The sequence below is a fragment of the Trachemys scripta genome, chromosome 6 (genome assembly GCF_013100865.1).
Source record: "Trachemys scripta elegans isolate TJP31775 chromosome 6, CAS_Tse_1.0, whole genome shotgun sequence".
Lineage (NCBI taxonomy): Eukaryota > Metazoa > Chordata > Testudines > Emydidae > Trachemys > Trachemys scripta.
The window spans coordinates 819,451-841,443 of NC_048303.1; the positions used below are offsets into that span (position 1 = coordinate 819,451).

The following is a 21,993-nucleotide window of genomic DNA, read 5'->3' on the forward strand; positions in this document are numbered from 1 at the left end:
TTTGTCCTGGAGCAGCATGCCAGCTGTCAGAAACAGAGCTTTGAAAGCGCATATCCACATTCCTACAGCCGATTCCAAAACAATGACAAGAGTGGCCACTTGACTTAAGGAGATTATGGGACGTTTCCGGAGGCCGATCAAAGCGCAGTAATGCAACAGCACGTTCACACTGACACTGGGGCGTTTCCGCCAAGGTGCAGCAAGCATTATGCTTCTCGTGGAGGTGGATTAGTAGGAACGCTCCAGCTGCAGAGTCCAGGCCAGTGTGGACGGGTCGTGAGTTAGGACACCTGGGGCTGCTTTAATGCACTCTAACTTGCAAGTGTAGCCAAGCCCTTATTCTAGCTGGCATTAACACTACACACAAGGGAATGTGAACCGCTCAATGAAAAACTTGTGAATGAAGGAAAACTGTAGTAATGACCTAAACTTAACTGTCATGGAAATTCTGCATAGCATTACAGTACACTCCGGAGCATTTTGGATCAGAATCTTAACTTTAATTATAGTGTTCGCCTGTTTCAAGTGAGGTTTACTCACCTCATCACGATCTCCCAAAGAGTTTATCTGTTCTAGTTTTTTGGTCCAATATCTGGCTTCCTCCTCAGGGATATCTATAGCAACAGCAAAGGCATCAGTCATTCACACCAAATTAGTTATCCGGCAAGTTATTTTTTTAAATAAATTTGTATTTAACAGGAACACTTAAAACAGTGATGACATTCCAAGAAAACAGGATTTTTTTTAAAGCACATCACAAAGACAGCCTTCATTTTGAAATTCACTGAAATGTCCTCTATTAGCATCAAATGTAAAATAAGTTTTAAATAGTAATTTAGTTCCAGGTCTCTGTATGAAAACTTTCTAGTTTATCGCTACCTAACCAAACACAAAACACACACAAAGCAGAAAAGGAGGATGCAAAATCTGACTGTTTATTATAATAAATATGAGTCACTAAAAAAAATCATGAACCAGCTACACACTTGGAAACACAATATGATGTGGTCAAAGGCCTCTTCTCCCAAGTTCTCACCCCTTAGCCCCAGAAGAACAATGCCTCTAACTACCCCTTCCAGAGAGCACATTTTCATTCATGGCATATTAGGGTGTACGTAAGCATCTACAAACTAATACAATCACCCCAGTTTTCCTTTGCAGGCCATAAACTGGCTGTTCTGGGGCAATCGATGTTACCTCAATGAATTATGCTAAAGTGACAGTGTGTTGTTCTGTGCTGTGAAGGTTTAACTTTATGGTAAACTAAACACACTGCTTCCTCTTCTAGAGGCTGAACTATCCAGTTACACAATTAACATGCTTGTGCGTGTCAGCTAGATGTTCGCAGCTGACAGATTAGTACCCCTGGCTTGGGTAACTATTTTCTATTTCAAAATTTAAAACAATAAAAAACATAATGGATTGTGGAATTCTGTCATTTTCAGTGAGGTCATCTTTTTGAGGTGGGGACTGTCACTCGTGCTTGGGAGATGAACTAGTGCAGATATACCCCGCACTGGGGGCCAGATTGTGTGCTCTGAAGGATAATTACTAATATTCATAATGCTTATAACTTTACATTTTCAGGGATGCCGTTACAAAACAAGAGATGGTTACAGTGGTGGAATTCCTTTTTTTCTGTGGCTTGAACCTTCATCAAGCCATAGGCAGCTTCAAGGATGTATTAGGAAATACCATAAACAAAAATGGAAAAGAATCAGCAGTAGTCTGAAATGAAGCTGACCAAAAGCAGCTGGCACGTTCACTAACTCCTGAAGGAAATCTTTAGTGTTAGACTGAGGTTTTATTGCATTACAATAGGAAGTGACAAAACCCTAGTTCAGTTTGTTGCCACAGCCTTTATAAATGTGACAATCTGCAAGGCTAAAGGAGGACAGCTATAAAGTGAATATCCAAGAAATTTCATAAAGTGAAGCTCAAGCCTTTCTGAAAACATCTTGAGAAATGAAAGCCCTGTACTGGGACCAGGATAGTTTTGTTCAACACAATGAAATCTTTTCCAAGGCCTATGGGACACTTTAGAAGTAGACAGTTCCCTAGACCAGCGTTTCTCAAAGTGGGGGTTCCTAGACCATTGTAGGGGGGTTGTGAGATCGCAGGCTGATGGCTGGGCACCCAGCTGTGAAGGCAGTGCCACCCGCCAGCAGCATCAGAGAAGTAAGGGTGGCAACGCTGTCTGACAATACCATGCTGTATAAGTAGGGGCACTGCCAGCAGATCGAGGGACGTGATCATTCCCCTCTATTCGACATTGGTGAGGCCTCATCTGGAGTCCTGTGTCCAGTTTTGGGCCCCACACTACAAGAAGGATGTGGAAAAATTGGAAAGAGTCCAGCGGAGGGCAACAAAAATGATTAGGGGGCTGGAGCACATGACTTATGAGGAGAGGCTGAGGGAACTGGGATTGTTTAGTCTGCAGAAGAGATTATGTAGGGATAGTAAAGAAAGTACTAACTGTGATTCCCACAAGTGACAGTGACCCCCTCATAATTTGTCCCCCATACTTTAAAATCCAACAGTTTCACCAAGTACAAAAACTCTTGGGTCTTCTGTTAAAACTTGTAAGCTACTGTCTGTAGAAACCATTGATTATATCTATCCTGTGAAAGATACTTTATTATTATGTAAAACTTACAAACAAGTTAATTGACTTTGATCTTGAAGTAATTGATACAATGTAAACAAACACTATAAGCCGTTAAGTGACTTTCACTTCATTCAACGGCTCCTAGGACAGCCCCCACCCTCTGTGATTAAAGGGCCGGGAGTCTCAAATGAATTAGCACACACCCCAAAAGTGGTGGAGACAGTAAATTAAAATATGGTTAAGATATGGAATGTATGCTAATGAATGCCTGATATACATGGATGGTTAGGGAGGTACCAGCCTAGAAAGGGAGTATCCATCGGCCAAAGAATGTGTCAAGTGGATGACCAGACAACCCCTGGAGGGTAAACTAGAATCCACCCCATCACCTGGAAGGATGAGAAACAAACTTTGGGGCCACCAGGAATGTGCCATCTGCTGATTGAGTCAGCAACAGCAGAATGAAACAGCTCCCGTAGACTAACATAGGAATTAATTCCTATAAGAATGGACTCAAGACTGATGACTGAGTCTCTGGTTCTGCTGCCAGCCTCCAGGAGCATCAGGTGCACCTGACACAGACTCGGCTCCATCCTCATGACCAAGATACCTGGCCAGTAACTTGGCACGAGCAACTTCGAGGCTGGTAACTATAACACCTATACAGACTTGAATGAATGATTGTGTGAATGAATCTGTGTGTGTGTGTGTGTGTGTGTGTGTGTGTGTGTGTAAGGAATAAGTAGTGATAGGAATAAGTAGTCAAACAACGTTGTTTACTTATCTTTTGCTTTATCATTATATTTACAATAAATGTCGCATCTTTGCCTTATCCCTCTTAATAAGATCCTGCTGGTTTTTATTCTATTGGTATAACATAGAATGAGGGGGGGATTTGATAGCTGCTTTCAACTACCTGAAAGGGGGTTCCAAAGAGGATGGATCTAGACTGTTCTCAGTGGTACCTGATGACAGAACAAGGAGTAATGGTCTCAAGTTGCAGTGGGGGAGGTCTAGGTTGGATATTAGGAAACACTTTCACTAGGAGGGTGGTGAAGCACTGGAATGGGTTACCTAGGGAGGTGGTGGAATCTCCTTCCTTAGGAGTTTTTAAGGTCAGGTTTGACAAAGCCCTGGCTGGGATGATTTAGTTGGGAATTAGTCCTGCTTTGAGCAGGAGGTTGGACTAGATACCTCCTAAGGTCTCTTCCAACCCTGATATTCTATGATTCTATGCCACGCTTACTTCTCTGCAGCAGCTGGCAGGGAGCGCAGCCTTCACAGCCTCTGGCTACCAGAGCCACTCTCCGCTCTGCCTTCAGAGCACGGCGCTCCATGAGAACAAGGCTATTTTGATTGCGTCACTTCCCTAAGCAAGGCCCTTGTTTTCATAGAACATGACCTACCACTAACAGCAGGAAAAAACAGGTAGCGAAAATAAAAAATATAGTACTGTAATATCTGAAATAAACTAATTTGTTAAAATAATGGATCATTTTATTATACAGGGCATGAAGAAGGGAGCTCAAGCTGATGGAGGGTGGAGAACAAGATTTGCAAGTGCAGGGAAAAAAACCAAAAACCAGAAAAAACTACAGTTCTTATTTGGCATTTGGATTTACTTACACTGGCTCAGAAGACATTCCAAGTCCCCAGCATGTTTTGTGCAGTCAAGTTTTGGCCAACAACAGCCTAAAACCAAACAAACTCCAGCGACATTTACAAACAAAACACCCTTCATGAACTTGAGCAACAAAACTTGTACAAAACAGCAACTGTGATAGCCAAAACTCTGGAAGCACCTTATGCTCTCTCACTTTTAACCACCAGGGCAAAGAAGCCTCACCATCACCGAATCTCTTATTTTTCCTGCATCTAAAAAAATGTGAGTGTATGATTGGCAAAAATGCTCCGCTCAGCTGAGCTCTATTCCACTATCAAATGATACAGTGAGTCATTGTACTGAGGATATGTCTGAGGTGGTGGAAAGGATTAAAAAGAGCACATTCTTTTCCTTATAGATGGATGAATCCACCGACGTTTCAGGGGCAGCACAATTAGTGGTCTATGTTCGGTATACTTGGAAAAACAGAGGAAAAGACGACTCTCTCTTCTGCAAGGCACTGCCGACATATACTAGGGAAGAGGAAATATTTAAGCTCTTTGATGCCTTTATAATGGGGGAACACATTAACTGGAACAGCTGTGAAGGGATCTGCACGGATGCCGCGACAGCTGTCTGGTACCGAACGTGGGCTTGTCGGCAGACAAAGTAGCCGCCACAGAAGCCCAGTGGCTTCTGCATGATTCACAGGAAGGCTCTTGCTGGTAGGAGTATGCATCCTTACCTTAAATCAATTTTGAGTCAAGCTGTAGCAATTATTAATTTTATTAAAGCAAAGGCACTGAATTCCCAACTTTTTAAAAGTCTGTGTGGAGAAATGGGTTTGGATCATCAGCACTTATTACTGCGCACACAGGTTCACTGGCTGTCGTGGGGAAGAGTTCTAACATGCCTGTTTGAACTGAGAAATACGGTGTTTGTTTCTGACTCAAGTGGATTCCACCCTGAAGAAGCATTTAAATGGCATCAAATGGTTGGTTGGCATCTCTCTTGTATCTAGCAGACATGTCTGACATTTGTTTAAATGCATTGAATGAGTCACTACAAGGAAATGAAACAAACAAACATTCTCAAACTCAATGACAAAATATATTCCTTTACTAAAAAAGTGAATCTTTGGAAGTCAAGTCGACAACAAAAAATTTCAAATGTTTTCAGCGCTGAACGATCTCCTGGAAATCTCAGCCAGTGATGTCACCATTGGGAATATAAAAACACGTAGCTGAACACCTCCCTACATTCGCACAGAGTATTTCGAAAACTGGGCTCAATTGTGACCTAACCACATGTAACTGCAGAAGAACCCATTCGACTACGAGTTTTCTCCAAATTCAAATGTCAGCTTCAAAGCTCCAGCGGAACTGATTGACATCTCACATGATTCTGTTCTGAAGCAATGATTCCAATCCTAGCCTCTGCTAACCCTAGCCCCAAATAAAACTGCAGCAAGTAGAGTGCTTCTCCCATTCGCAACTACTTACTTATGTGAACCTGTTTTTTCAGTTTTGACATACTTAAAGAATAAACACTGGGCAAAACTGAATGTAGAGGACAATTTAAGGGTCTGCCTCAGTTCCCTGGAGCCACAATTCAAAAAAATTGTGTGCTTCAAAACAGCAGCACCCCTCACATTAACAGTCCAGATACTTGTTTGTATATAGTTATGTATAAAGCCACAATCCTTGGACAATGTTATGATTATTACCACAATCACTGGAAAAGGCTTCCAGCTCCCGCAACTGTGACTTGTTGCCTATTTTTTTTCCCCCCAGAAAATGTGTTCCTTAAAGTCCACATATTTGTTCCTGAGAAATGTTGCTTTATGTTTTTTGAAAGGCTTCAGTGCTTTTGACTGCAGGGATAACAACAACATGCTTCTTTTAATACTCTTATAAGTATGTACAGTAATTTGCTATAACTTTTGAGGGGTGGGGGGCGGTCATCACAGCATGAAATATTTTCAAAGGGGGTCCCAGCACAAATAGTTTGAGAATCCCTGCTCTTTTGAACAGGTTGCACTTTGTTGGCAGATACCAGCACACGTTCAATCTCTCTCCACCTGAGATAAAGAAGCTGCAAGAGGAGTTTGTGGATTACCAGTTGATGTAGAAATCAGCTATCATAGAATCATGGAAGATTAGGGTTGGAAGAGACCTCAGGAGGTCATCTAGTCCAACCCCCTGCTCAAAGCAAGACCAACCCCAACTAAATCATCCCAGCCAGGGCTTTGTCAAGCCAGGGCTTAAAAACCTCTAAGGAAGGAGATTCCACCACCTCCTTAGGTAACTCACTCCACTGCTTCACCACCCTCCTAGTGAAACAGTGTTTCCTAATATCCAACCTAGACCTCCACCCCTGCAACTTGAGACCATTGCTCCTTGTTCTGTCATCTGCCACCACTGAGAATAGCCGAGCTCCATCCTCTTTGGAACCCCCTTCAGGTAGTTGAAGGCTGCTATCAAATCCCCCCTCACTCTTCTCTTCTGCAGATTAAATAAGCCCAGTTCACCCAGCCTCTCCTCATAAGTCATGTGCCCCAGGCCCCTGATAATTTTCAATGCTCTCCGCTGCACTCTCTCTAATTTGTCCACATCCTTTCTGTAGTGGGGGGCCCCAAACTGGATGCAATACTCCAGATGTGACCTCATCAGTGACGAATAGAGAGGAATAATCACTTCCCTTGATCTGCTGGCAATGCTCCTACTAATGCAGCCCAATATACCGCTAACCTTTGTGATCAATGAAGTTGGGGATAGCTCCCTTTGCTGGACACCCAGACAGCCAGTTAGCTGTAAAATCCCTCATGGTAGCTGTTCTCTGCTTGCTTTACCCGTAAAGGGTTAAAAGTCCCGCAGGTAAAGAAAAGGAAGTGGACATCTGACCAAAAGAGCCAAAGGGAAGTTAGAACTTTTTTAAATTGGGAAAGAAACTTTCCCTTTGTCTGTTGTTCTCTTTGGGCTGAAGAGACAGGCAGCAGGAATGCTGTGTAAAGTTTGAACCAGATATGAAAACCATCAGATCATATCTAGAACTACTTTTAACAATCCAAATAAGTAAGTAAATTAGGAATGTTTAGAAAGACACTATTAGGTTTATTTCTGTTTATTTTTTTAAGGCTTGTGAACTCCTCTTTGCTAACCCCAGACGCTTTTGTTTGCTTATAACCTTTAAGCTAACCCCCAAGAAAGCTAACCCCACAAGAAAGCTANTTTGTTTGCTTATAACCTTTAAGCTAACCCCCAAGAAAGCTAACCCCACAAGAAAGCTATTTTGGGTGCTTAATTTTTGGAATTGCTCTTTTAAAATCTAGCAAAAGCCTAAATTCCAGATGTATTTTCTTCCTTTTTGTTTTTAAGAACAGGATTGGATTTTTAGTGTCCTAAGAGGTTTGTGCATGTTGTTTGATTACCTGGTTGCAACAGCTAATTTCCTTTGTTTTCTTTTTCAGCTCTTCCCCGGAACAGGGGTGAAAGGGCTTGAGGGTACCCCACAGGGAGGAATTCCCAAGTGCTCCTTCCTCGGTCCAAGGGTTTGGGGGTTTTTTGCATTTGGGTGGTGGCAGCGTTTAGTGGCAAGCCAAGGTCAGAGAAAAGCCCTGGGAGTTTAATACAAGCCTGGAATGGCAAGTATTAATTTTTAAAATCGTTGTGAGCCCCCACCTTCTGTACTCAAAGTGACAGAGTGGGGATTCAGCCGTGACAGCCTTCTTGGCAACAAGGGCACACTGCTGACTCATATCCAGCTTCTTATCCACTGTAATCCCCAAGTCCTTTTCTGCAGAACTGCTGCTTAGCCAGTCGGTCCCCAGGCTGTAGCAGTGCATTGGATTCTTCCGTCCTAAGTGCAGGACTCTGCACTTGTCCTTGTTGAACCTGAGATTTCTTTTGGCCCAATCCTCCAATTTGTCTAGGTCACTCTGGATCCTATCCCTACCCTCCAGCATATCTACCTCTCCCCCCAGCAGCTTAGGGTCATCCATAAACTTGGTGAAGGTGCAATCCCATCATCCAGATCATTAATAAAGATGTTGAATAAAACCGGCCCCCAGACCAACCACTGAGGCACTCTGCTTGATACTAGCTGCCAACTAGACATCAAGCTGCTGTTCACTACCCGTTGAGCCCGACGATCTAGCAGCTTTCTATCTACTTATAGTCCATTCATCCAATCCATACTACTTTGGCAAAGCTTTTGATACCGTCTTCCACAGTATTCTTGCCAGGAAGTTAAAGTCAAGATATATCACATCCACCGCTTTCCCCAGATCCACAGAGCCAGTTATCTCATCATAGAAAGCGATCAGGTTGGTCAGGCATTACTTGCCCTTGGTGAATCCATGTTGACAGTTCCTGATCACCTTCCTCTCCTCCAAGTGCTTCAAAATGGTTTCCTTGAGGACCTGATCCATGACTTTTCCAGGGACTGAGGTGAGTGACCGGTCTGTAGTTCCCCGGATTCTCCTCCTTCTCTGAGCTATTACTTAGTGTGTAATGGAATGAGGCAGCACTACAGACTGACACAGATAACACCTCTGTGCAGTACAGGATGGACATGGTGTTGCACATCTTAGCCATGTCAAAAGCCCTAGTGGTTTTCTCAAGTTCCCATTACTGTCCAGGTTTGCCCGGCTTGTCTTAGTGTTACTCCACTCAAATTCAGGAGAAGAGAGAGTGTTCAGTCTTGTTTGAAAGAATAAGACATCATTCAGACCAAACCTTGGACTAGATAGAATCACAGAATATCAGGGTTGGAAGGGACCTCAGGAGGTCATCTAGTGCAACCCCCTGCTCAAAGCAGGACCAATCCCCAACTAAATCCCCTAAATGGCCCTCCTCAAGGATTGAACTCACAACCCTGGGTCTAGCAGGCCAATGCTCAATGGGATACAGTCCTCTATTATCCAAGTGAAACTGGCAACTCCTCAGCCATGTTTCAAGTTTGAGCCACCAAACCAAGTTATAAAAACAGCAAAATGGGCCGCATGGCAATATAACAAAGCACTATAATAAAACATTGTATTAAATGAAGAAGATGTGAAACCAAATTAGATATTAAAAGAAATGTGGAATCTGAACCCTTTATCTATGGTTTGTTAGCTTCAAATTAAATTACTTTATTTTTACATTCATTAAATGTATTGTTTGGTTGTGTTTTATTTTAATTATTTAATTTTAATTTATTTATTTTGCATTTATTTATTTATTTTGGAATCTGATTTTATTTTAGCTTACAGTAAATGAGCAACAATATACAAACCAAGTATTTGTACTGTAAAGTGTTTTTCAAATGGATCATTAATATGACATAGTGATATGCAAAATACACACATTGTTGTATTGACAAAAGAGTTTTCTTTTTTGTTCAGTTTATATAAAAACAGGGGTTTGGGTTTTTTAATATTACTCATTTTGTCCACTGACTGTGCACCTAATCAGGTAATAACAATTTTCGGCCTTAGAGATCTCCACCCATCCAGGTTTTTGTTCCAACCAGCAAATAGTTGTTTTTCTTAAAATCCACTGGTTTGCATTGCATATAGAATTCTCACATGCCTTAGACTTTAGTATGAATTAGGATATTTAAGTGTTTCATATGCAATATTAAGCAGTGTACATTTTAAAACTATTAAGTGCTGGTTTGATTAAAAACCTGGACTGTTGGATGTTGCCAAGGCCTAAAGATGAGAGTCCCTGACGTAAGCAATGACCTAACACAGCACCTGAAAAGTCTCACTCAGCCTTGAATCTCACTCTTTGGGGCTGTAAATCTCACTCTTAAGGACAGCAAACCCTTGGAATCCCTGTAAGCCATGAGCTATTGCTAGGCAACTCCAGCAATGGGCTAGCAGACCAACCCACAGACATTAGACGCCTGAAAGGAAAGACTAAAGAAAAAAAAAGAGCAGAGAGAGTCTGTTTGAACAGAGAGAAGCACAGAACTGTTGCTTCATCTACATGGTAGACAAACTGAAGTACAGTGATTATTAGCAGCAGGACCATGACCAAAAGTTTTTATCCAGGATGTAGGGCAATGAACCCTAAAAGCCTTCTCAAGATGGCAGAGGTGAAAACCAAGGAGAATACCTTAAGTCTAGCAGCAAGAAAAAACACAACACGCCTTTTGCTTGTTAAAGCAGTGTTCCTTCTGGGGTTCTGCAAAGTCTTCAAGAAAAAAACATTTCCATAACGCCGAATGGGTGACCCAGACATGATACAGAGAACAGAGTCCTATTCCTTCGGTGCAAATGTGCATTGTCTGTCTAAAGTAACTAATGGGAAATGAAGGAATAGAAAAGGAAGAAAGTGCATTGTCCAACAAAAGTAGAGCACACTCCATCTTCTCTTTTTGGAAAGCTGCTAACTAAGGGCTTTGCTCAAATTTACCACATGGTACTTAAGCAAGCAAATATGCTCACACACCCACACCTCACGCCATTCTTATCCATTTTATTGTATTTGGGAGATCTTCACCTGGGGAACAAAATGAGATGCACATTCCCAGGAGATATTTAGGAATATTGTCTCTCTTCTCAAAGCCATTATATTCTCTGCTCCCACAAGGGGAGATCTCGCCCCCACCCCTTGCTATTTTTGCCTTTTCAGCCATTTTCAGTATCTCCTGTGGCAGGCCTAACTACAGTACATTGATGGGGGGAAACCTAAGCTCAGAAAAACAGTAGTGCTGTTTACTCTGATAGGCAGAGGGTTACTCAGGAAACAGAAACCCTGAAACCACTAAAGTTGATGCTCAAAAATCCTGCAGTTTCACAGAAAGTTCGTATTTCAAGTTTGAACCAAGGAAACATTTAACAAGAGGTTCACCTCATGCACTCAGAATGTATGGCTGGATTTCAACATGATAAAGAAATACATTACTTACAAGGATTTTAGAAGGAGTCTCATTAATTTTGTATTGTAAATTTAGCTTGTGTCTCCACATGTTCTCTAAAACTTAACTATGATAAGCATTCTTGGAAGAAATACAAACAAATGAATTAAGGTAACTGAAGGAGAATGGATTTTCGGGTCATGTACTTGACACAACCTAAATTGATTATTACCTGCAACAGCTGACTGAACCACAACCACTTAAAAGAGCACAGAGTGCGGCTGTAGCTGCTTGCAGACATCAAGCGGTTCAGAGGATCTCTGAACTCAGGAGTTGGCAGGTTAAATGAAGGAACAAGTATTTCACTTTTTAAAACGTGAACAGACTTAAAAGGGATTTTCTAACTGTTTGGGATTTTACATTTGTAAAGTCAAAAGAGAATTGTAATTCACTTATCTTCACTTTTCTGTTATAAACCCTGCTCCTCAGATATTTACGTTGTGCTCAAAGTTAAAATTGTGGTGGATTCTCCATCACTGACCATTTTTAAATCAAAATTGCATGTCCTTCTAAAAGATCTGCTCTAGCAATTACTTTAGTGAAGTTCTCTGGCCTGTGCTCTACGGGAGGTCAGACTAGATCAGGGGTGGGCAAACTTTTTGGCCCAAGGGCCACATCTGGGTGTGGAAATTGCATGCAGGGCCATGAATGTAGGACTGGGGTGCGGGAGGGAGTGTGGTTTGCAGAAAGGGGCTCAGGGCAGGGGGTTGGGGCACAGGATGGGCATGAGGAGTGCGGGAGGGGGCTCAGGCCAGGGGTAGGACACAGAAGTGCGGGGTATATGAGGGGGCTCAGGGCAGGGGGTGGGGTGCAGGAGGGGGTGAGGAGTGCAAAAGGGGGCTCAGGGCAGCAGGTTGGGGTGCAGGATGCAGGAGGGGTCACAGGGCAGGGGTTGGGATGCAGGACGGGGGTGCAAAGTGCAGCAGGGGGCTCAGGGCATGGGGTTGGGTGCAGGAGGGCTTCAGGCTGTGGGCTCCGGCCCGGCACCACTTACCTGGAGTGGCTCTGGGGTGGCATCAGTGCGTAGCAGGGCTAAGACAGGCTCCCTGCTTGCCTTGGGCCCCCGCCACGCCGCTCCCGGAAGCAGCCAGCACCACGTCCCTGCGGTCCCTGGGGGAGGAGGGTGCAGAGGGCTCCGTATACTTCCCTCCCCTGCTGGTACCTCCCCTGAAGCTCCCATTGACCGCGGTTCCCTGTTCCTGGCCAATGGGAGCTGCGGGGGGCAGTGCCTGGAGGTGAGGGCAGAGCACGGAGCTCTGTCCCCCCCTCCTCCCAAAGGGCCACAGGGACATGGTGCCGGCTGCTTCCAGCAGCGGCGCGGGGCCTGCGGCGTCACGGGTGTGGCAATCCCGCAGCCCAGATCCAAAGCCCTGATGGGCCAGATCCGGCCGACAGGCCGTAGTTTGCCCACCTCTGAACTAGATGATCACAGCGGTCCCTTCTGACCTATGAATCCATGAACCTATGAATTATGACACCTGTGTTAAGGCCTAAACTTACTCTGATCTATTATAATTTAAATTAAATAAAACAAAACATTATGCATTACATGTTTGCTGCCAAAGTTTTAAAGAAAGTCAAACTGGTAGAAACCACTAACCACTTAATCAATTTGTCGAAGTGCTATTTCTGCTTTTGACAACAGCAGCCTCTTCTGTGGGTGCAGAGTTTATGTAACTAGTTCAGTTTAGTAATTAGGACATTCAAAGTTAAACGACAAGAAAGAGAAAGTTACTCACTTTATAGTAACTAGAAGTTCTTCAAGATGTATGGTCCCTATCTGTATTCCATTGTGGGCATTCATGCTTTCCATGCACCCAGAGTTTGAGAATTTTGAAAAGCACTGTCAGTCTACTCACGTGGGAGAAAATCTTCGCAAGCATCTTGGACTGCCCGCAACTCCAGAATGTTGATGGACATCCCAAGAGGCCAGGATGCACAAGTACCCTGCACTGTCCATGTGAGCTCCCCAGCTTAAGAGGGGGGCATCTGTAACAATCATCCTGTCTGGTGAGGGAGAAAAAGAAGGGAATACCTACACATACTTGATGGGGATTCTTCCACCACAGTAGAAGATGATGATGATGGACTGTTTGGGGAGTAGACTGTTGGAAGCCACGCCTGCAGGCAATGAAGATGGTGTCTTGCAAAAGCATGAAGTAACATGGACCAAGAAATTCTTTTTGATGTTTGTGGGTTGTTCATGACCTGATCTATGAGGTTATTCATCACTTGGAACCTGCCCATCAGCAGATAAGCCCTTGCCATGACTGAATTGAGGGACACTCCAATGAAGTCTGTGTTGGAGTGAGGACACAGACTTTGACCCCTAGGAAAGAAAGGAGCTGAAGCATTACTGATGTTGACTCAGGCTTCTTGATGTGTCTTGGCAGTGATAAGCCAGTCATTGAGATACCGCAAAGCCAGAACACTTGATATGGGCTTCTACTACTGAAAAAATCTTGGTAAAGTCCCTGAGGAAATAGCAAGTCCAAATGGGAGCACTCTATTGAAAATGATCAGGGCACACCATGCATCTGAGACAACATCTGTGAGCGGGGTGAACGTCCACATGAAAGTACATGTCCTTCATATCAAGAGCTGTAAATCACATGCCCTTTTCCAAGCATGGGATTATAGATACAAGTGTGACCATGCAAAATTTCTGCTTGGAAATAAAATGGTTGAGATGGCAGAAATCGCAGATGGATCTCCAGCACTCTGCTTTTTGGATACTAAGAAGTATGTTGAGTAAAACCCCTTTTCTCGGTGCTGAAGAGGTACCCAACTCCATTGCTCCACGCTGTGGTTGGAACTCTCTCTTGTTTGAGAATCTCCTCATGAGAAAGGCCCCTGAAAGTGGGCAGGGAATGGGGGCTTTGGAGGTGGTCAGATGGTAAATTCAATTGCATAACCAGAATGGATGATGATTAACACCCACTTGTCCGTTACTGCACTCCAGTTGTGAGAAAAGATTGCTAGATGACCCCCAAAGGATGTGTGGGAATCAGCAGATGGCAGCATCATTGATTTGCAGCTCTCAAACTCCCATCAAAAATATTGGTTAGATTGGGTTGGGTGATGCTGTCACAAAAAGGGCAGGGAAACGGATCTTCTGAATGCTTTGCTTTTTACAGGGTGGCTCATAAGGATATTCGTAGCAAACTGTTGAGCCAACGGTCTAGGCTGATATGACTGTCTGTGGAGTTCTCTCTTTGGGGCAGGTATATATATTCCCAGGGAGCAGAGGGTAGCCCTGGAGTTCTTTAGAGTGTGTGAGAACACATCTGTCTTTTGGTTAAAATGATGCCTTCCACTGAAGGACAGGCCCTCTGCAGTGTTCTGGACCCCTCTGGGAAGCCACAAAGTGTGACGCCATAATTCACGGCACATCACAATGGCAGTTGCCATTGATCATGAAGATGTATCTATTGCATCTACCACTGATTGAAAAGCAGTCCTGGCGAACAACTTGCTCTCCTAAATAATAGCCTGGAATTGAGCTCTATCTTGTTGCATAATATGTGAATTTGGAATAGTTCAGGTAATCGTACTAAGCCAACAGTTCTTGATAAATAGCTATTCTGAACTGAAGGTTAGAGGAAGAGAAGACCTTCCTTCCCAACAAATCTATGCGTTTACCTCTTTGTCAGCCAGGGTAGATCAAAGGGTGTTTCTGTCTAGATCTCTCCATTGCAGCCTAGATAAGCAAAGAGTTAGGAGCAGAATAAGAAAAGAAATTCCCTTTGGCTGGGACAAAATAGCATTTTTCTGCCCTGTTAGCGGTAGGAGTGCAAGTGGCTGGGGTATATCTGTTCTAGCTGGTTCCAGAATGCCTCCTTTAAAAGGAAGAGCTCTCTAGCTGGATCTGGAGAACTGTAGGATGTTGAGGTGTTTACACTGAGGATACTAACTATGCAACTATTCCTGCAACTGTGTGTGGTCACTGGGGAGGGGCAGGGGGATACTGGAGCGACTGCTTCATCTGGAGATTATGAGAACCATCTTGTTAGTACTGGGGGAACCACCAGATCCAGTTCATAATCTTCCTCTTCCATGGGTACAGAAGGAAGCTTTGGCTGTCCTCTCGCAGGGGAGGCTGGACTAACTCCCTAGTGGATCACGTTAACTCTGTAGGGTGGTACTAATCTCACCATCCTCAGTATGGCCAGTAAGATGGGTCAAAAGGTGGTTGTCGAGGCATGGTACCGCACAGAGTGGGGTACCAAAGGCTCTGAGGCAGGTACTGAAGTGGAGGTTGGTTCTAGACTAGTCTAGGAAGGAATGTCTCAAAGGAGAAAATATCAGTTCCTCATGTGGTTTCAAGTCCCCAGAGAAAGAAAATGCCAATTCTGAATCCATCAGCAGTACCAGCAATTCTGCTGGAGGGAAACCATGGCTGGACGATGGAATGGGGGACAGACTCTTCCCATAAGCTGCATCTCCTGGTGGAGTCAGGACCTCCCTTCTGAGGAAAGGATTTGATGATGATAGAGACTGGGGATCTAGGACAGAATAACATCAGGTGAAGCATAAGACTCTGCTCTCCCTGGAGTACAAGGGGACCTGTCCATTTGAACCAGCAGAGCTGGTGCAGCTGTTACAGTTTGTGCCACAGTTGGGCAAGGTAGAGCAGATACCAACGGTGGTTGAGGCTTCAATGGTTGCCCTTTGTCAGTGCCCTTGGTTCTCAGTGGTTAGGGTTACTAGGCACCGAAGTACCATTGCCGCTGGAGCAAAGTCTGGTACTGACGGACACCAGGATTTGTGGGCTTACAAATCATGACCCTGAAGTTTAGGATGTTCTAAGTTCTCATGGGCTGAGTGGGAAGACTTGCTCAACTTAGGCAGGGCTGAATCCGACTTCTCTGAAGTGGACTTAGAGAAGGATTTGCTCTTGTGTTTGTGAATGCTCCCTGCCTTTCTGACAAGACCCTGATGGGGGAATCTTTGGGAGACGACTCCCTCGCTCCTATGTCAGACTTCACAGCAGGAGGCACACTCCTGGCTGATCCAGACCCATGTACAGCCAGGGTCTGACTGCGGCATCATCGCTTTCTCCACTAAGTGCTTCTTAAGACAAAGTTCCCACCCCTCACGGGCACGAATGGGGATACTGCACCATGCTGCAACAAGGGCTTCCCTGACGCAGTACAGGCGGCGGTGGGTGTCGCCAACATAGAAGAAGCATGAGCAAGAACCACAAATTCTGAAACCCTGAATCCTGGGCTTAGTTCAGAACCCATAATGCATTACGGGGGGGAAAGGGGTAGGAAATTCCCCGAGACAGAGGTTCTGACCGAGGACATGAAGTAGTAAGATGGAACTGGAGAGGTGGTCAGTCTGCTCCGCCCTCTATCTCCTTGGTTGAGGCATGAGAAAAGCAAGGGCACATGAATGGACCAACAGACAGTGATTTCAAAATTCTCCAACTCTGGGTGCACAGAGGACATGTGTACCTGTAGTGGAATACGCATAGGGACCAGCACTTGAAGTACCTTGTTTTCTCTTCCAGTCTGAATAAAATTTAGGTGTGAAAGAATGAGCTCTGCTAATTCTAGAATCTTGAAGGACATGGTGACAAGAAAATCAGTTCAATTCACTAGCTATAAATATTTACTTCATTTAATAAATCAGTTTTAAATGAAAAACATGCTTTGATAATTTTTTTTCCTCATGTGTCCAGCATAAGGTAATTTTATTTAACTAATTAAAAAAAACTAAAATGCTCAGGAGATTTAATTGCATTCAAATTCCCAAATAGAGCTTGACACTAATCATAAGTAAAAAATTAACCTAGTAATTAAAACACTTTTCAACATTTTCTAAAATAAAGTAAAAATTAAGCCTCAGAATAAATGTAAATTGAGCTTTATAACAGCTTAAATAACTGTGTATAAATACAGCGTATCCTGTTTAGCAAAAACAAATATAGTATAAAGGCTATATTTAGTTGCAAATCAATGAGTTTTAATGGTTACAAACAGGTGAGAATCAACCTCTCTTTAGGAAAATAACTAAAAATGCAAAACAATTAAAAATGATTATTTAAATCAAGTATTCCTGCTTGCTGATATAAATCTTGATTAAAATTGATTATTTAAATCAAACCACCCTGTCAGTGGCTAGTTTTCTATAGGCAATGTAACATGATGGGTGTTCAGGAGAAGTTTTCATGATGAGAGGGTAATAACCTTCCAGACCAGATCCCTACATATGGCAAAGACAAGACCATTTAAAGTACAGGGCAGCCTCTCATGCTGGTCTACTAAGTCAGAAAGGAATGTCTATTATATTTATAAAATATTATGTTCATTCTGATCTGCCTCATCATTCAGCTATCATCTTCGAGCACAAAAATCACACTCAATAAGGCTTTCAGAATATGAAAACTTGACAGATATTAGAGCCTCAAGGCTGAATCCTGAGTCCTGCTTACCATAGGAAAGGGTACGCAAGATGAATACTGCTTAATTTGGCTCTACAGCAGAATGGCCAATTCTGAGGATGGTTCTCCAAGTGCCAAAGATCGTGCACAAACAATCTCTAACCAATCTGCAGGCTCATGGTTCAGTGCTACTCAGCCCAGAAGAGAGCTCATGCAAAGGAGTCAAACAAAATAAGAGGTCACCTTACACTGATGAACAAGTTTAAAACGCTTAGCAAGTTCAATCGGATAACCAAGGAAGCAAGAGCTAAGATTGTCCCTATGCCTTTAGCATTCCCAACAGCCCATTATGGTTGGGGAGGAAGTAGCGTAGTCCTATGTTTATACAGACCACTAAAATATCTAAATCTTTTCTAATCTAGCTTCTCTCTGTAGATATACTGTAACTTCTTTATGACTGATGCTTTTGCTCTAAATTAGCTGATTTTTAACATTCTGTAGTTTTTATCAGATGCATCTATACAGCTGAAAAACTGCTCCTATAAAAAAGTTGGTTATTCCTGTGATGTTGGGTAGATGAAATTAAGCTAGGATACAAACAAAACAAACATCCAACTTTATTTACGAACAGACAGCTGTAGATGGCACTTGCACTTCATTAAGTAAATTGCACAGCTCTCCAATTCATTGCACCATTTAGAATGAATAAACTGTCAGGTAAGTGGTTTGAAACGTGCTCCCTGGTTCAAAATGAAGCGTCTTGTGTCACACTCCTGAAACACCTAAAACAACTACTAGCTTTAGCTTGCCCTAGGCTAAAGATTCATGGCACAAAGAAACCTTCAGATCCCTCTTATTTATGTTGAGCATCTAGGTAACAAAAAATTTAACAAGGAAGCTGTCATATGAAATTTCATCTGCAGTTAGGCTCAGAGCACTACACATGTTCTATGTTCTAATATATTGTTATATAAACAATGACGATATAAACAGAACTCCATTGAAATGTTATCCCTCAGATTGTAGCATTCCAGTTAAGCTACCAAAATACAACTCACCAAAAGGTAACTCGAATCTTGTATCCAGCAAAATTTTATGGGGAGTTGGCTTTTTGGTGCCACAGATCTCATCATGCTTCATTACGACCTCTGCCTCCAGCGTAGACCATTCTCCAGGTCCTTCCTATAAATTAAAAGCCATGAATTCAAGTCCCTGGTCTGACGATCCTTTATCCTGGCAGTCATCCTTATATAATGAATTCCATTGGATATTTGCTGATGTAAGGAGCCCAGGAACAACCCAAAAGGATTACTAAGATTAGCAATATACCCTGCTAGTCTTTACTTCTAAAAGTTAACGCAGTTTTCGGTTTGCCATATCCCACTGCTGACTACTTCCCCTGGAGCTTTGGCTGCACAAATTCTGCAGGATCATTTAAATGCTTATACCAAGATAAGGAAGAGAGAATTTAAAATGTAACTGCAGCAAACCTACTCACATCCGATGGGAATTTTGCATAGAGTATTCAATAACAATCACTGAGGAGAACTGGGGCTCCTAAGACAATTTAGCACAAACAAATTTGTGGGGGCTGGGTTCCCCCTACCTCCTTTTGCCTATTTTCTCCTATTGCCAAAGTTAATTACCATCTCCCAGCTCTATAATATCCAGCTCTGTAAAATCTCTCTTTTAAATAGTGTACATACACTGTGCTCGGAGCTACGTAAATAAATGAGTAAGTTTAGACCTGCTTTCAGTACTTGTGACTTGAGTAGCTAACAGAAGAATTTCAGAAGTTAGGAAATCCCCGTTACATCGCAACCAACACTACTCATAGTAAACAATGTTTTGTGGCTTTATTTAGGGAATCTGCAGGTATCCTCTAGCATTAAAAGTATAACTCCAAAGGACAAGTCCTCATGCCACCAGGTGAAGGTCAGAGTGTTTGTTACAAAGGTGGCCCATAACAGTCCCTATTTTGAATACAGAGAGATTTCAGCTGTTAGCATGCTATGCAGTAATATTTTTACAATTTTTCCCATGAGTGTTACAATTCTAACAAATCAGTTTTTGAGAGGTCTATAGGTGAGCTATCAAAGCTATACTTTCTTTACAAAATTAGATCTTTTTACATTTGTAGAACTGAGACCTCAGAAGCATGTACAGTAGATTCAATTTTTGTTTGGCTTACTAGTGGCCTCTGTGATCCAAAAATACAGGGCCCCTTCCACACACTTCCCCAAGTTTCTCAGAAGCACCAGTAACTTGCATACAGTAGTTATGTGCGCCATGTGGCTAGATTAGAGGCATATTAACCTTGACAATGCACTTTCACATTAGTGTTATGTGCTAGCTAACCTCATCAGACTGCCGGATGGCCTTAAGTGCAATCCACACAGTCCCGACCATAGTGTCCCAGATCAGCCCTTTGTTCCATACTTCAACAATCAGGCCCAGGTCCAGCCGACTGATCTCACTGCAAGGAAGAAAAAAAAGCAACATTTAAGAGAAAACTAGAAGGTAGTTGTAAACTCAGTTTTTGACTTTAAATGACAACCATTTGCACACAAGGGAATAAGTAATCTCAATTAAGCTACGGTAATTTAAAAGTATTAGGTGGGTCTGTTATATCTCTTGAAGGAAATTACTTATATGCACCTTTTCACAGACTACAGCCTTTTTCCAAATGCAGTCATCTATCCATTTGGTGGACTTGACACAGCTATAAGGAAACACGACATGACACATGGAGTGGGATCCTGGGCTGGAATACAGAGAGGTGACTTGGTTCTCTGTATTCCTGGGCTGGTTCTCTGTGGGCCCCCTCTCAGGCTACATCTACACTACCTGCCTGAATCGGCGGGTAGAAATCGATCTCTCGGGGATCGAATTATCGCGTCTCGTCGGGACGCGACAATCGATCCCCGAATCGACGCTTGTACTCCACCAGCAGAGGTAGGAGTAAGCGCCGTCGACGGGGGAGCTGCGGAGGTTGATTCGCCGCCGTCCTCACAGCGGGGTAAGTCAGCTCCGCTATTCACGTAGCTGAATTTGCGTATCTTAAATCGACACCACCACCACCACCACCCCCGTAGTGAAGACGTAGCCTCAGTGTGAAAGCATCAGCCACTCCCATCCCTAACAAAGGGAAGAGTCATGCAATTCTCAGCCAGTAGGGGTCTAGTAGGGACATGTAACCTTCATATGCTGAGTTTGGTCAAGACCTTTGTTACCAGGAGTATAGATAGGAATAACTTCCTCCCTGCCCCATGGGTAAAGGGAGCATCTCTCATCAGTACATCTCTTCCTGATGTATCATCCCAACATAGGTAACTTGTTTAGACTACTCTCTGGCATGCCCACTTGAGAGAAAGTTAAGCACTAGCCCCTAAATCCAACGACCACTTTTGTGTCCTTTACCAATACATTCCGCCTATAGGTGTCATACTTGTCATTCCTGTAAGATAAGCAGCAACTCAGGAATGCTTTGTGGAATATTGTCCTATTCTAGGCTTCCCAGCACAGGAGGAAAAAAATCCAATGCACCTTGCTTTTTGTGAACAGCAAGGAAGGCTTACAATCTGAGTCAGGGACCGCCTTTTGGAATACGAGGTCTCTGAAGGGCTCATCTTCAGAGCATTTTTGTACAGCTGCAGTTCTTTTGAGATCAGATTTCATGGGAATGCTGCTCTGCTACATGAATCCTTTTGCTAGGCAGAATGCATCCACATTTAATGTTTGTCAAAGGAATTTGGAAGGCTTATAAATAGTTACTTGTCCCTAGATTGCCACCAGGCTAAAGAGTCTTGTGAATTATTCACTGATTTATTCATCACCCAGATACAGATCAATAATTGTACAACTGGAGACCGCAAACTTCAGGGTCCTCTGAGACAGTCTCACGTGAAAATATGCTACAAAAATACTGTTGAAACAAAAGTAAACCCTATGCCTGCAGCAAAGTAAGTGGACACCGGTTAATATCCAACTTTCCCTTCCAGTTCCACAGCTTAGGTTCTTGACCCAGGACAGGCAGGCTTTCAGTTCAGCAGTGTTCAGAGTAGCATTTGAGTGAGGTATAGGCGGTATTTTTTAAAACTGAGTGCTTATACTAACACAAATGGTTTCCTGTAACTTCTTGCTCTGTCAGTGCTGTCATACAAATGATCAGCTTGTTGCAAGTAACTTGGTACTTGTCCCAACCCAGAGAACTGAATTCCAAACAAAGCTCTCTACTTAGCTTCAACGTACAGATCAAGAAATCAAGAGCAAAACCCCAACCAACTTCTGTTCAAAATTCTGAGGCACTAGTCAGTGAACCATCTTGGGAGGAATTTCAGCGAAATGAACTGCTTTGATGGCTTCAACTGTGTCTCCCTTTCTCCATCTACTGGTTAGAGGACGAATAATTTCAAACCAGAGAACAGACAAATCAAGAAACATTATTTCACATCAAAGTTATTTTTCTTCCTGACTTAAAATCTA

The 21,993-nt window shown here is 43.1% G+C and overlaps 1 protein-coding gene across 1 annotated transcript in view; it reads right to left on the reverse strand.

Annotated features, from left to right (window-relative positions):
* Nucleotides 1–19,984, reverse strand: part of LOC117878848 (protein unc-13 homolog B-like) — a gene marked incomplete at its 5' end in the record, with an annotated part of 82,118 nt that extends 62,134 nt beyond the window's left edge. The window contains 3 exon segments of the mRNA XM_034773446.1: nucleotides 541–614; nucleotides 18,567–18,690; nucleotides 19,867–19,984. Of these exon segments, the coding sequence (XP_034629337.1) occupies nucleotides 541–614; nucleotides 18,567–18,690; nucleotides 19,867–19,984 (316 nt within the window).
* Between the last annotated feature and the right edge of the window lie 2,009 nt (nucleotides 19,985–21,993).